Here is a 14,848-nt window from a genome sequence, read left to right as displayed (position 1 = left end):
TTTTATTTTAAATGCAGCAGGTCATCTTCCAAAACCAGCAAACATAAAAAAAAGGACAATTATATGCATCCCAAAAACAATGATTAAAATGTGTTTCAATGTGATTACACCTGCTCTCTGAGAGGGTGTCTGTGAACACATTACAGAGGTCTTTAAGCAATAAAGCCAGGTGAAAATTGCCTGTAAATTATTTTTAGATATCCTACTGAAACAGCACTGTTAAAAAAGTAAGTATCATTAAAGTGTTGATTGGTTCTTCTTTTCCTTCTAACAAGCAGCGAATGAAGTTATTTACGTTCCCTGGCTTCACGTCGCCGCCTGCTGGGGGATTCTAGTAATCACATCGCTTAAGTGTTTGATTTGATCTTTCACTCAGTCCACGCTGACATTTAACTTATATCTACTTTAGATTAATTAGGGCGAGGGAGTAAAAACCTGAACAAAAACGGGTCTTGCAACATTGCATTCCAGATAAAGAACAACTAAATCGGTGAACTTAAGCTGAATTTAATATTGATTCTGTTCACTCGACCGTCTCTGCTTGGTGCCCATTGAATTTTTATGTGCTGTGCATCTCACATTAAGACTTTAGCAGCCTTTCAACAGTGTGCAGCCATTGTTTGGCTGAGATAGCCGAGGTAATCCAATTATGACCAGTCAAAGTAAACAGTTGCTTAATAAATTAAAATTGTGTCCAGCTTTTGTGTGCCAGCCAGTTCTCCTTGTGAACAGCAGACCTCTCAGTGCCTCCACTCTGTGTATGCGTGCGCGCGCGCGTGCTTGTGGGCGGGCATATGTGTGTGTGTCATCTGTTGACGAATTGTATGGGATTAGTGACCACATGACAGCACTGGGCTGACTGCCTGCAGTCAGCCTTTCATCTGGCTCCACTTGCAGAGGTCTGTGTGGCGTCCAACAGTTTACTGAGAGCTGCAGATTCTCAAACGTAACATCTTTGGATCTATAAATGGTCTAATCCAGACGGACTTGGAGCTGGCTCACGATGGCACAGGACTTAACAAGCGTAACAGGATTGGACTGTTTTGAGGAGAGCACATCCTGCTGTGAGGATGCAGATGCTCTGAGTCAAGGAGACAAAGAATACGATGACATTTTAGAGCTTAATCAGTTTGATGGGCTGCCATATTCCTCCAGGTTTTACAAGTTGCTGGGAGAAAGGAAAGAGCTGCCAGTGTGGAAAGCAAAGTGCGAATTTATGGACGCTTTGGCGAAAGAACCATTTGTCAGTGTAACTGGCTCTGCTAAAACTGGGAGGAGCTCTCAAGTGAGTAAATGTTGCACTTAATTCTGTCATGCAAAAGTCCAGTCAGGGCCAACTCAGAGGTTCTCCTGCGTGTGTGTTGAAACAGATCCCCCAGTGGTGTGCTGAGTTCTGCCTGTCAGCCCACTACCAGCACGGTATGGTGGTCTGTACCCAGATTCACGCGCAGCAGGCAATAGACCTCGCCTTGAGAGTGGCCGATGAGATGGACGTCAACATCGGCCATGAAGTGGGGTACAGCATCCCTCTGGAAACATGTTGCACAAGTGAAACTATCCTCAGGTAGACAGAAAACGCTTCCGAGTTCCAAAAATACGGGTCCCTCCTGTCCGAGCCATTTGCCCCGGCAACAATCGCCCTGCCTTCCCCCTCTTTGAATAGAAAGAGGAACAAAGGGCTGGAGGGGGCTCTTTTCAGGGGCTCTTTTCAGGGGCTCCACCGCAGCTGCCCGGCTCTCTGTCTGCACATATGTCACACTCACTCATGTGGAGCCCTCATAAGTCAGCTGTGGGACAAAGGCCCTCGGCACATTTAGGGGAGGGGGAGCTGGGGCTGCAAGTAGGAAATCGTGCTCCCAAGACTAAAAGTGAAAGTGAATTATGTTAATAGCAGCAAAGCTGATGTGCAGACAGAGCTTTTTCATTAAGTGTGCATGTTGAGTACATTTCCTCACCATTTCTACCTTTGGCATCATCATACCTCATTTACAGGTATTGCACAGATGATATGCTTCTGAGGGAGATGATGTCGGACCCTTTGCTCGAGGGCTACGGTGTGATAGTTGTGGATCAGGCCCACCAGAGGACAGTAGCCACCGATGTTCTGCTGGGCCTGCTGAAGGACATAACCCTGCAGCGGCCGGAGCTCCGTGTGGTTCTCCTCGCGGCTGTGGGACCCGAACCCAAACAACTGGCGCACTTCCCTGGCTTGGCAGAGAGTCTCATCCGACTGGAGAGCACGGCGGGGGCAGAGGTGGTCCACAGCAGCACGGGGGACAGCTACTTCTGCTCTGCTCTGCGCCTGGTGCTGGAGATCCACCGCTCCAAAGGGGAAGGCGATGTTGTCGTGTTTCTAGTGACCTCGCAGGTACAAACACTTGCAGCAGTGATGGAACGAGACCTTTGGGAACAGGCCTTCCACTGAACTTGTTTATTCTGTATCAGGAGATAGATCTGGCCCGAGACATCTTGCAGCATGAAGGGAACAGTTTACACCCTGATCTTGGTAAACTCCGACCTGTTGCTGTGCACCCCGGCCGGCCTGGGGCCCTTACAGTCCTGGAGGAGGAAGAATCAAGCCCGCCACGTAGAGTTTTTCTCACATCCAGCCCTAATGAGGACTTCTTCTGGGCTGTTAGCTCCATCGGCTTTGTCATTGATGTCGGGCTTGAGAAGAGAAAGGTAAACGGATGGAACCAGGAGATTCTAAACTCAAGCACCATGCTTGTGGATGGACGGAGTTTCTCACCGCTAGAAGCTGCCAGATCTTATGCACTTAACCTCTCAAGAGAGCAGCGTTGTGGAAAAACGATGGGGTTTTAATGACCTTAAGTAATCCAATTTCCCGTTTTAGGTTTACAACCCCAGGATCAGGACAAATTCAGTCATAATTCAGCCAATCAGTGGAGGTCAAGCTGCAAGTCGCAGACAGCTGACGGGCCCAGCGGGTGAGGATCTTCGTGATCTTTGTTTGGTTTTTCTGCTACTGTCTCACCTAAAATGTGTCCGTGTGCTGCAGGAAAGTGTTTTTGTCTGTACCCAGAGGACAGACAGCTTCCCACAGAGGCACAGTCGTATATTCTGGAGTCAGCCATCACTCCCACTGTGCTCTTCCTGAAGAGACTGGAAATAGCCGGACTTCCCCACTGTGACTTCATCGACCGGCCAGGTGGGGCTTACACAAAGTGACAGGACGAATACGTGGACGACGGGTTTTTGCCTGCTCGTAATGAATTTTACATGTCTGAATTGCATTTTCTGTTTCGTGGGACTGTTCCCCTCCCACAGACGGGCTCTATTTTTGGGCAGTGAGCCGTGCGTCCCCTCTTCTGACAGCTCCCGTTCTTGTATTCTTTTTACGGCTGACCTGATTCCCGGTTTCCCCCAAATTTATTCACCTCTTCAAACAGAAACTCCTCCTCAGTCCCCCATTAGTCGAGTACAGTATAAAAATGTTGTTGTGTTTGCGAGCAGAGTCGGTTCCCCGCGATGTTCAACACAAACCTGCTGAAGTGCAGGCAGATGTTAGAGGGAATTCTAAAATCCTAATCTGCTGGATTTTTATTGGGCGATGCCTCAATGCAGATGGATTCTCCCACTGGGTCACTATTTAGGATTAGAAAGCATGAACTGGAAAATAATCTCTAAATAGTTTAGTAAGTGTGTTTATATGCAGTTAATGAACTTAATTCCACTTAAAATCTGCTCCTACTGTACTCAGACCCTGAAAGCCTCATGCAGGCCCTGGAGGAGCTGGACTACTTGGCAGCTCTAGATAACGATGGAAACCTCTCCGAGATGGGCATCATCATGTCTGAGTTGCCCTTGGAGCCCCAGATGGCGAAGACCGTGCTGGCCTCCTGCGAGTTTGACTGTGTCAGCGAGGTGGTCATCATTGCTGCCATGTTAGCAGGTCTCCCCCCGGTCGCCCAGTCCATGATATATACGGGAACTGTTTCGAGCATCGCATTGATTTGTGGATTTTTCTAGCACCCAGCTGCATCTCGGTTCCTCCAGTGCAGCAGAAACCTGCGCTGACCCAGTGCCACATGAAGTTCCGACACCCAGAAGGAGACCACTTCACCCTCATCAACATCTACAAGGCCTTCAAACAATGCCAGCAGAATCCACGTGAGTGTGCTGGAACGGCACGAGCATTTGCATGGTTCATACTCATATTCTGTGATTCTTTTTTTTTAAAAGGATTCTTTTAATGCACATCTTTTGTTGCGGCTTCTTTCCCTGGTTAGATTGTAATGTGGAGAAGTGGTGTCAGGATCTCTGCCTGGATCACGCTGCTCTGCTAACTGCTGACACTCTTCACTCTGAGCTCATTAACATTCTAAAAAGGATTGAGTTGCCCATCTCAGTGCCTGCCTTTGGGTCCCGGAACAACACCCTGAACATAAAAAGAGCCCTGCTAGCAGGTTTCTTCATGCAGGTCAGATTAATATCTCTGGACAACACAATTTTCCTTTATTCCTTTTTTTAAAAATGAGCATTGAAGTCCAGTATTCCTGGTTTTGTAAAAAAAAAAAAAAAAAGGAGTGAGACTTTTGGAGCAGATGTCTATTCTATTCCTCACAGTTTAGTTGCATCCTCATCTTGATTTTAATGAATGGCTAGCCTGATGATTCCCCTGTTTCCATGCGTGTGTTCTGTGGCTCAGGTGGCCCGGGATGTGGACGGTTCAGGGAACTACTTCATTCTTACCAACAAACATGTGGCTCAGATCCACCGTCTGTCCTTCTATGGAGCCAAGAGCACCAAACTAGGCCTTCCAGAATGGGTGCTTTTCCATGAGCATTCCTTCTCAGAGGACAACTGCCTCCGCACTGTTACCCAAATCACACCGGAGGAGTAAGTATGCGTGATTAGATCATTTGTTGCTTTGAAAGGATCTCTGAGACCACCCTCAAATCTTGAAGATTAAATGCCATCAGACATTCCTTTTCCATTTTACACCAATCATACAGCCCCAGTTCAGCAGTTCACTGGGACTGGTCGTGAGCGGCGGTATCATAATCCTGTTCACAAGTATCAGCTGGTTAGAGGGGGATTATGGATCGTTCAGATCCCTGTGAATGTGGAGAGGCAGCTTAATGGAAGAAGACAAAAGCTCTGCAGTTTTTGTCACGCTCTCTTAGCCTCGGCAGCCTAAAAATGTCCAGCTCTATTTCTTGCCCCTCAGATATTATGAGATCCTTAAGTACGTGTAAGAACTCTAATTCTTGTCTTTTGATAGTTTTATGGAGGAAAAAGAAATCCTTGCACCAGTTTCACGTTTGCCCTTTCGTGTTAGGTTCCTTCACGTGGCACCACAGTATTTCTTCTACAACCTGCCTGCGAGTGAGAGCAAGGACATCCTCCAGAGCATGTTAAACGAGGGATCCTCACACCCCCAGCTGGAGCAACAGGAGCACCTGGAGGACAACAGCAACGAGCGCTGCATTGTACAGTGACTCACTGTGCAGCGCTGAGGAAGTAACCAGCAGGACTTACTGCACTCTCAGACTTCTCAGTACCGGTTTTGTCTTTTCCAGGTACATTTTAGCCATCAGCAGTCTATTAACTATACACACAAAGTTTAATTCAAACATTGTCAGCCCAGAGGATCTGCAATTTGCTGTTTTTCTGTTTCCCTACACAGTTATTCTTTTATCTACAGCTCCTATAGATTTTATCACAGTAATAATCCACACAAAAATAGATACAATGTATTTGAAAACAATGGATTTAAAAGTGCTTATAAAATCTGGAGAAGTGCTTGAAAGTTTGAATCTGTTTTGCTGCCTAATTTAAAGAGAAATGTACATTATTGCGATTGACAGATTAATATGAACAAATATATTTTATTTGACACAGCAAACCACTGTGATATAAATGCATATGTATGCAATCAACAGTCAAATGTTGTCCTCTTCAGGGTTGCTTATCTATTGTACACTGATCTGGAAATCAAATAATACATTAAATTATTTGGGGGAGAAATGTATAATTACAGATTTGGTTTTCACATTTATTAAATGGTTTATCCACGTCCGTATGTTTTCAAACCATCGATGCCATCTTTCTTAAGCTGTGTGCTTTCATGTGTAGAAAAAAGTAGGCAAACCAAATGGTTTTCAACAAATCACCCTCTCAAACACACACTCGCACGCATGCACGCACTCAGGGGCACCGCAGGAAACACATACATGTTTTGTTCCTAATAAACGAAGTAAGATTTTGTATTTACTATTTCCTTCCAAGTTCAAACTGCATGTTTCTGAGGCTTTAACTCCCTGAATCCTGACCCAGTCTTGATGCAGCCGTGACTACGTGTCTTCTCTTCCTGCTTCCAGTGTCAGCTGCTCCAGGAGCTCAAGGTAGAGTTTGACACGGCTGAGCAAAGGTGAATTTTTCTCAGCCCGCAGCACTTTGGAGTACACATTCTTATAGGTTTTCAGCAACTCGTCCTCTTTGTTGCTGTAATAGACAAATTATTTTTGCAATTAAGTTTGTCTTACATGTATATTTCTTTCCATAAGGCTTTTTGTTTTTTCCCTACCTTGGTTTCCGTTTCATGGTTGTCATTAGTTTAATCAGCTGCAGCAGCAGAAAGGAGAAACTTGGCTCAAACACTCCTATTAACTTCATCACTTCCTGGAGATTCAGTCCAGAAGAGGCGCCAGCGGTGACGTCACCAGATTCTGCTGATTCACTGGGGTCCGATTCGCTAATCTATATATAAGAGTGTACTGGTCACGACAATAACTGAGCCCAACCGCGCTGCAGCCCAGAAATGTTAAATATATCTTTACCTGCTCCTCCAGCAGCTCGTTATAAATGAGCTGGAAAGCATGTCGAGTTTCGGTCATACTCTCCATCGCGCCCGTTAGGCTCTTCATTTTAGCCGTGCTGCTGCTCTGACCTTTCGAAACATAATGCCTAGCATCACTGTTGGGCGCTTTGAGCTGACAAGCTTAAGTTTTCCAAATCCTGCTGACATCACATCACTGGCTGTGAGGGAGTGCTCACCTGCCATAGTAAACTCAGTAAAGGCCACCTTCTCTAGGAGGGTGCGGAGCAGCTCACAGGGGGCGTCTTTGAGGCTGAGAAACAGAGAGACAGCCTTGCTGTAGTGCAGCTCTGCCAGACTTCGATGCTGCTTCCTCAGGTGTTCGTTGCCCACCTGTTACACACAGACACCCCATCACTCAAGACTCACAGCTTGACTGTCATGCAGATCAAAAGGTCGAAACTTAATGTTGAGCCTACGATGATCAAGAGGTGTACATGCTAATGTTCAGTCTAGCAGGCTCATACCCACCTGGTTGCGATAGCAGCTGTGGTACATAGAAGCCAAGCGGTGGTGGATGGTGGCTGCTCTGTACTGATAGAGTGGCTGACGAGCCGATTCAGTCTGTAGGTCGCAGTATTTTAGAGACTTTATCATGGCCTCTGTGACCTCACGTTCGATCTGCAAAAACAGACAGAAACAGCTAGTTGCAATCCTCAACACCAAAACACCATGAGTTGAATCCAACTGTGTTGAAAGGAACCTGCTCCTGGGCTTTCCTGGAGAGGGGAGCGTAATCCTGCAGAAGAGTAGCCAGGGTGAAGTACGTAGTGGACAATTCCCAGTTTACACTGTCCCACACAGCTGGGTGACTCTCTCGGCCTTCAAGCAGCCTCATAGCCCGCAAGTAATATTCTATGGCCTAGGGTGAGTAAAATTGAAGAGTTGGAACAAGACAGACTTTAAAATAAGCTGATCAAACATATGTAGAGCTTGACATGGCACCTTGTTGTAATAAAGGGCTTCTTCAGGTGAAAACTCCCCTCTGTTCTGCTCGGCAGAAATGCCACAGTGTGCCTGAGCACAGATTCTCATTAATCTGCCAGTATTGCACAGTAGCAAGGCTGTGTTGGTGCTGTCGCCGATGGCTTCAAAATCCTTCATGCCTTTCTCAAAGATGGCAAAACTCTTTTTCCACAATTCTTGCTCTCCTGGAGACACCGCTGACATCGCTAAAAGAACATAAGGAGGATGTGTTGGGGGCACAACATTACACTAGCAAGTTCAATTTAATGTAGAAGCAGAACAGTGGAATATCTCGATTAAATTGATCATTACATCTCCAAAATACCTTCTTTCTCAGTCTGCATCGCTGCAGCCTGGTTCATGTAGTACACCCCCATCTCGTTGCGGATGTTTCCCAGTCTTTTGAGCACCTGAGCCAGCTGATCTGAGGCATGGTCTTTCAGGGCGTCAGAGGTGAGCAGATCGTAAGACGCCTCGTAGCACTTTAAGCTCACAAAAAGCTGGTACTCTGGGTCTGTGGCTAGGTCTGTTGCCATGACAAAGGCTAGAAAGAAGTGAATAACAAACATATTGGCAACATTTTAACTTGAGAAAACTGGGGCTTTGGTAAGTTTTAGTCAGTAAGCCAAATACTGACCCTGACAACTGCTCTCTCTGTGTAGGCTGTGTAGGATCTCTTGATCCTCTTTAGTCTGGTAGCTGTATTCCTCCAGGTAAGCAGCTCTATTGTTGGCATTCTGGGCCAACATCAGCTGAATGTCGCCACATAGGGACAGACACTGACAGTGAAACTGCAGCACCTGTGGGTGCAGTGTACTGCTCACAGAACAATAAGCATCTGAGGCAACAGCAGGAAACAGTACAATTATTATTTTCATTTGACATAGTTATAAATGAGAAAACATAGTCCAATACATAGCAGTAATGACAAGTGTGGACCTTACCATAACATTGTAGAGATAGTTTGATGTAACGCAAAGCACGGCCGTATTTCAACAAGTTAGTAGCTGCGTCGGACAGGACATAATACGCCTTGGAGGCTTTGAGGAAAAGCTGCAGTTTCAAGCGATGCTGCCATGAGCCGGAGATCATCCCTGAACGCATTCTTTGCTTCTGGCCCTCCTGCAATGGACCCACTGGTAATGTGGGTTGCAACACCAGAACATGAGACACAGAAAAGCAAAGAATTGTTTTCTTAAAAGAATATATCTCAGTCATTCTGCAACAGGAAGGGAAATGCGTACGTGACAGTGACAAAGATCCCTTCTTCTGGAAGTCAGTTATCCCTGAAATTACACTGACCTCTTTCAAGAAGAGAAGAGATGCTTGATTCGGCAGCACAAGCTCCCACTGCATCATATTTGAGAGGAATGGGTGTGTTAGGATCTGCCGCTGGCAGATCACTCTCCTTGATGGAGCCATCCACTGCCTTTAGCCCCTGTGGAACACATGTTACAGTGATAAGTAACGCAGTAGAGACATTTTCATGCAAATGGGTAGTAGTAGATGGGAGGCGCTTGCCTTTAGCACGTAGCTCAGGACGTGTCTGCATTTCTCCTCCTTGTCTTGAGAAACAGGAAGAGAGCAACTGGGCTGCAGGGATGAGAAACGGGGGGGTGGAGTTTAGGTTTGACTACTTGTGTCACCTACTCTATGATGCAGATAAAATGACTTAAGCAAAAAAAGGACTCACTCTGATCTGGTGAGTGGATTTGTATTTCTCTGGGACTGACAGCTCTCCAACAGAGCGAATGACAGCTACAGCTTTTCTGTCATCCTGTTTGCTGTGGGATCCATTCTCGTCACTGCCATCACTCAGGTCGTCGTCCTCCTCCTCCCTGTCATCATCGCTGTAGCTATCCTCCGAGCCACCAGCCCGAAGCGACTCTTCCACGTCTTCTTGGGAAGGCTCGTCGAGCTGAAACAGCTCTGACAGCATGTAGTGGGCTGAGGCGATGATCTGAACAGGTGTGAGTGGGTGGAGATCAGCTCCAGAGGCAGTTAAATCTATATTTTGACCTTTTTGCACAAAGATCTGCTCACCTGCGGATGCCTTTCCTGATCCAGAAGTCTGGTACAGTTTAGGAGCAGAGTTCTGATTGTGCCATAATGTTTTCTGCTTTGTCTTGCCTTGAGCATCAAGTTGCAGGCAACTCTGCATTAGAAATGGAAGTTAAACATGCTAATCAATCAATAAAAACTCATCTCCACATACTTCCCCAGATTTCTTCTTACATACAGTACTTACTTGTATAACAGCACAGCCACAGGAAGAGTGAAGGGATTCTGACATTTGTCTTCTTCAGCCTCCTCACACAGAGTGGTCAGGTCATAAAGCTTCACAATATCACTCCCACTAGCTGTAGATTTACACAATGACATGTGAAATATCCATGAAAATATCCAAGACCTCCCCAGACCACATTAATGCCCCTGACAAGCATTAAATTCCAACCTTTAAAAAGCCAGTAGGTGTGACCTTCTTTGGTGCAGTTTGACTTGAGGAAAGAGAGGATGTTCTGGGCGATGTCTTTAACCACCCTGGTGGAAAAGGTCGAATTCTCCAGGTGTGGGATATCCTCCGTTTTTATCATTTCATATTTCTGCAAATAAAAAAGATTAAAGACATCAAAACAAACAAAATATTTTTAAATTCAACTCTGAGATCTTGATGGGTTCTATTATATGACAGGTGGTTGCAGGTCATTGTCCTTAGAAAACGTTAAGACTTCAATTTACCATTTCATAATATTCATCAACACCCAAAGAACATTTAACTTACCTGAACAATACCATTGACATGAAAACACATGACAAGCTCAGGGACATTACACATCAGATTGTCAAGCCAGTAGTCAATTCCCGTCAGAATGTTAATGGGTTTATTGTTGTCTCTGAAAAAGACAGCAAGGAAGATGGATATTAGATTCAGCACAGGAATAAATTCATATGACAGATTTAGCTATACTACAGGACCACATAAATTTAATCTAGGGACAAACTTTTCTTCATTCCAACCTGAGTCTTAAACTGACAGCAGGATAGCGCCCGCCTCCAAAAATAGGCATGTTTGACCCAACCAGCATGTGGATATCTTCAAATGTCCACATGATGTTCCGCACAAAGTCGTTTCTTAATCCCTGTTGAACAATTCAAATTAGTGTCATTAGGTTTATCCTAGTGCATCAGAGAACACAGGGGGTTAAATGTTATTACCTGACTATTCTCTCCTTCATTGAAGATAATAGGGAGATTTTGCTCTTTAGGTGAGAACCAAACTTGGTCCAGAGCAAATTCGCTGTCCACATCCAGGTTTTCCTGTACATTTGTGGTACCACAGAATGTTGTAAATGTCTGTACATATAGAACTCCTCCTAATCCACTCAAAATGAACCCACAGTGTTTTAGTGAATCTGATTACAACTATGCTGGATAGCCAAAATGCTGTACCTGCTTAGGGACATCAGACTGTTCTGCACCAGTCTGAGTGCTGGTTATGGTGGTGGGCCAAGAGGAGCTGAAATCCTCGTCCAAGTTATTGTCTTCTCCTTCACTGAATGTGTCTGATACAGGCTCTGCTGCCCCATCACCATTGATACTGGAATATACAAGGCAATTGTTGCAAGACTATGTGAATACAGCTTAATAAGAAATGTACCTTTAAAGTTGCAGTAAAGATTATCTTTCTGCATCAGTTTAGAAATGCCAATACTACCCACCTATAGTATAGGAACTTGGAGAGAATTGCTTTCTGATACCAGCGTTCTTTACTCTTCTTTTTTCTTTGCCACTTTTGGTCTATTAGCCGCTGATAAAACTCTTTCAGCCATGTCCAATCTCCAGTCTGAAATACACACAGTAATAAGATAAAAATAAAGCCATGAAAAATGTTATAATACAGGTCAAATGAAGGACTTGAATATTAAAAATGCCACCTGAGAAGAGCTCATGAAAAGCTCTTGGATGTCCAGCTCATCCAAAAGCAATGTTCTCCCGACCCGATGAACAGCCATACTGACATGGGATTTACTATAGGGAATTTTCAAAAGCTTCTTGATGTTCTGAATTTGGAAGAAAGAAAAAAAACATTAAAGACTTATTCTTACAGTACATATTATGTTAAACGTTATACAAACCTCAGAATCTGAAACCACGTCCACATCATCCCCGACACAATCAATGAAGTCATACGCCATTCCAAAGCTGTCAAATATAAGCAAACCATTCAGTACAAACAAAAGAGAAGTTAATATGAAGTATGATATAGTAGTGCAAAATTTCAAGAGGTTGTACCTAGAAAAGGGCTTGCTCTTGCTGCTGGATCCTAATATGGTGGTGCCAGCACTGCCCAGTTGCGGGCTTTCTCTCAGCCAGTTGGCAGGAGGCAGCTTCAGGTCAGTCTTCTCTTGCAGAAGGGCATAGCTTGTGGGAGGTGGAGCAGCAGAGTACTTGACCACGGCGCAGCTTTTTATTTCACTCTCACCCTGGCATGTTTGAGCATCCTTAGAAATAACAAAATCACCTTACATAAGGCTTAGACTCAAACCAGGTTTGACCCTGATGGGTGTTCTATTAAAAACAGGAAGAAATTAAACTTTTGAAAATAATTAGTTGTTGATGCATAGACTATATTCATTTAAATTTATTGTGTTGTGGCTAGAGACAAACATTTATATTGTAGGCCAGAACCAAGGTTTTGAGGTAAACCTATAGTCTATAACTGTAAAGGTTTATTATTATCAACGGTACTGGAGCGAACTAACATGATCGTAGTTGTCCGTCATGAATGGTAAGATTGTGACTTACGTGTCTGCTGTCCTCTCCTGAGCAGGCAGAACCACCAATGTCTTCCTTGCTATTATCCGTGTGGATTTCAGACTCTCTGTCGCCAGCTGCTTCGATCATATTGTCAGAACTCGTCTGTTTACCACAGAAAATCACCGGTGATACGTCACTAACTTGGAAATTCAGCCATGGTTTTGAAAACTGGAGGACAACATATAACTAGAAGTATAAGCTAATGTAAACAAACTTGGCCATTGCTCTAATTTGCTAGCTTGTCAGGCAAACCACAGACAAGAGTTAACAAACAGAAATATGGAACCGATGTAACGAAGTTGCTAAATTAAATGTCAGACATGCTTACAAAGCAGTCGTAGCTGTTCAAAAGTTAGATTAAGTTTAACAAACGAACCAGGAGCTTGTACGTTCCCCAACAATAGTCAATCTATTGACAGAACACGTTATGCACAATAACGAGGAAAACAATTGCTTCCGGTTTGACAGTAAAATACACGTAAATATGTCTTCTTCTTTTTCTCAACAGTCGAATTTGTGTAAATTATTTGTTTATAGTATATTGTTTTTTAAAACATACGTTTAAATAATGCGTTGTTTTTGTGAATTCTACTTATTTTTTTATTTAAAAAGAAAGTTGACCCGGAAGTAGATAGAAAGGTAAGCTTTCTAGAATGGTAAAGTAAGTTCGAGTGTGTTCTGCGTTTCGTCATGTTAGTATTTAGATAAAAGAACGTTCTCCGAACTCTACAAATACTGCGTGGAAAGATAAACTAAGGAAAATATATACATTTGCTTTGTTTTGTTTTTTTAAGAATCCTATGTTGGCTAAAATAAAAAGAAATTCTTACCTGTCTTTTAGCGGTATTTACTAATAAGAGCATTTGAAATCTATATTTTCATACCTGAAAATCCATTTTCCCCCTCGTGAGTCAGGTTGCGACATCATCACGTCGGGAGTCGAACTTCAAGAATTTCTCTAACCAGAAATCTCTAAATCTAGAAAGTAAATTATTTCAACGGTATGCTTTTTATTCTTTTGTTTTCTCTTTTCTTCAGCATAGGTCTGAGGAACTTAAAAGCATTCAAAGCACAAAGAAATAGGCTTGTCATCTGTTATATCTATCTATCTATCTATATAGATATATAGCAGTAGATGATATACCATCTTCCTTGTGGGACCTCCTTGTCTTTACAAGAATCCATAGAAGCTCCTGTCTCATACCTACTGTTTGAAAGACATCTCTGTCTCCAGTCATCTATTTTTAGATAGAGATTTATAGGCAATTAAATACAAAGATAACTAAATCTACATTTTTCATGGTGCCACTAAATTTAGAAACTCCGAGGAAATTTACTTGAGCTTGCAAGGTCTAATTGTAGTTTTTACTAAAGTCAGTAGATGGCAGAAGAGCTACATGAGTCGATTGATAAATGGTCACTTGACAGTCGAGGTGTTGCATTATGTTGTACAAATTGTAACTGGGCTCAATATCTGCAACTCACAAAATGTATGTTATCTTTTACAAACACAAATATCCACCACAACTCATTTAGAATGCACTGAAAATAAAAGGGACAAATTCCCAGACTATAGAATATCACGTTTTGTCGACAAATTGGCATTAAACTGGAGCATGCAGAATAAATTGAGCTTGATTTGAGTTAATGCATGTGTTTGTGTCACCTCTGGGGATTAAGGGGAGGAGGAGGGATCTGTTTGTGTGTGTGTGTGTGTGAGTGAGTGTGTGTGTGTGTGTGTGTAGCGCCCACAGATGAGGAAAGCGTGGGAGTGAATAACAGCGAACAGTGCTCTGAGAAAAGCACTTAAGAGAGGAGTGTCCCCAACCACTCTCTCCAAGCTCCTGATGTTTTCTCACGAGTGCCTTCTGACCAGCTGCTTTCGTTCTAGAAGTTGCCATCAGGGAGGTTTTTTTCCCTTCTCACAAACCTTTCAGCTGCAGCAATTAGCCGATCTTCATACAGCACCAGCCTTTGAGGAGTTTGTTTCACTTCTCAACATTCATCTGTTTGGTTTTGTTCAGCAGGACCCGAGTCACACCCTCCCTTTTGTGAGTTCACGTCGGGATTATCTTGCACATTGTTGCCTGCAGGTGCATGACTGACAGGGTGAGGGGTTTCATCATGACCACTCCTATGATCACACGATCCTGTACCAATAAACATTGGGAAATCTTAATATGAACACCTATAAAAGGTGCTGCAGTCATGCAGATGAGCGTT

General features: G+C 43.8%; 2 protein-coding genes across 3 annotated transcripts; one reads left to right on the top strand and one right to left on the bottom strand.

Moving 5' to 3' along the window:
• Positions 1 to 98: 98 nt before the first annotated feature.
• On the top strand, positions 99 to 5,462 carry dhx32b (DEAH (Asp-Glu-Ala-His) box polypeptide 32b). Its single transcript, XM_003963973.3, has 11 exons — positions 99 to 1,285; positions 1,371 to 1,564; positions 1,993 to 2,368; positions 2,446 to 2,682; positions 2,855 to 2,948; positions 3,020 to 3,169; positions 3,722 to 3,913; positions 3,991 to 4,131; positions 4,251 to 4,441; positions 4,670 to 4,860; positions 5,303 to 5,462. Exons 1-11 carry the CDS (start codon positions 1,004 to 1,006, stop codon positions 5,460 to 5,462), a joined length of 2,208 nt encoding a protein of 735 aa, XP_003964022.2. The 5' UTR covers positions 99 to 1,003.
• A 106-nt stretch (positions 5,463 to 5,568) lies between these two features.
• edrf1 (erythroid differentiation regulatory factor 1) lies at positions 5,569 to 13,055 on the bottom strand. 2 transcript variants are annotated; one of them, XM_011603232.2, is made up of 26 exons: positions 13,002 to 13,047; positions 12,614 to 12,727; positions 12,101 to 12,309; positions 11,944 to 12,010; positions 11,743 to 11,868; positions 11,527 to 11,651; positions 11,258 to 11,405; positions 11,024 to 11,125; positions 10,826 to 10,947; positions 10,590 to 10,701; positions 10,263 to 10,410; positions 10,056 to 10,167; positions 9,851 to 9,962; positions 9,501 to 9,767; positions 9,329 to 9,400; positions 9,110 to 9,245; positions 8,752 to 8,943; positions 8,445 to 8,645; positions 8,133 to 8,351; positions 7,787 to 8,013; positions 7,545 to 7,703; positions 7,313 to 7,462; positions 7,021 to 7,174; positions 6,804 to 6,913; positions 6,551 to 6,723; positions 5,569 to 6,468 (listed from the first exon to the last, which is right to left on the bottom strand). In XM_011603232.2, the coding sequence occupies exons 2-26, from the start codon at positions 12,710 to 12,712 to the stop codon at positions 6,318 to 6,320; spliced, it is 3,693 nt and encodes a 1,230-aa protein (XP_011601534.1). In that variant the 5' UTR covers positions 12,713 to 12,727; positions 13,002 to 13,047; the 3' UTR covers positions 5,569 to 6,317. The 2 variants fall into 2 exon arrangements, with proteins under 2 accessions (XP_011601534.1, XP_011601532.1); XM_011603230.2 differs by having other exon boundaries at positions 12,614 to 13,055.
• Between the last annotated feature and the right edge of the window lie 1,793 nt (positions 13,056 to 14,848).

This window comes from Takifugu rubripes, chromosome 4 (genome assembly GCF_901000725.2).
Source record: "Takifugu rubripes chromosome 4, fTakRub1.2, whole genome shotgun sequence".
NCBI classification, from domain to species: Eukaryota; Metazoa; Chordata; class Actinopteri; order Tetraodontiformes; family Tetraodontidae; genus Takifugu; species Takifugu rubripes.
The sequence above is the reverse complement of the archived record's forward strand: the minus strand, read 5'-3'. Positions and strand labels throughout refer to the sequence as shown.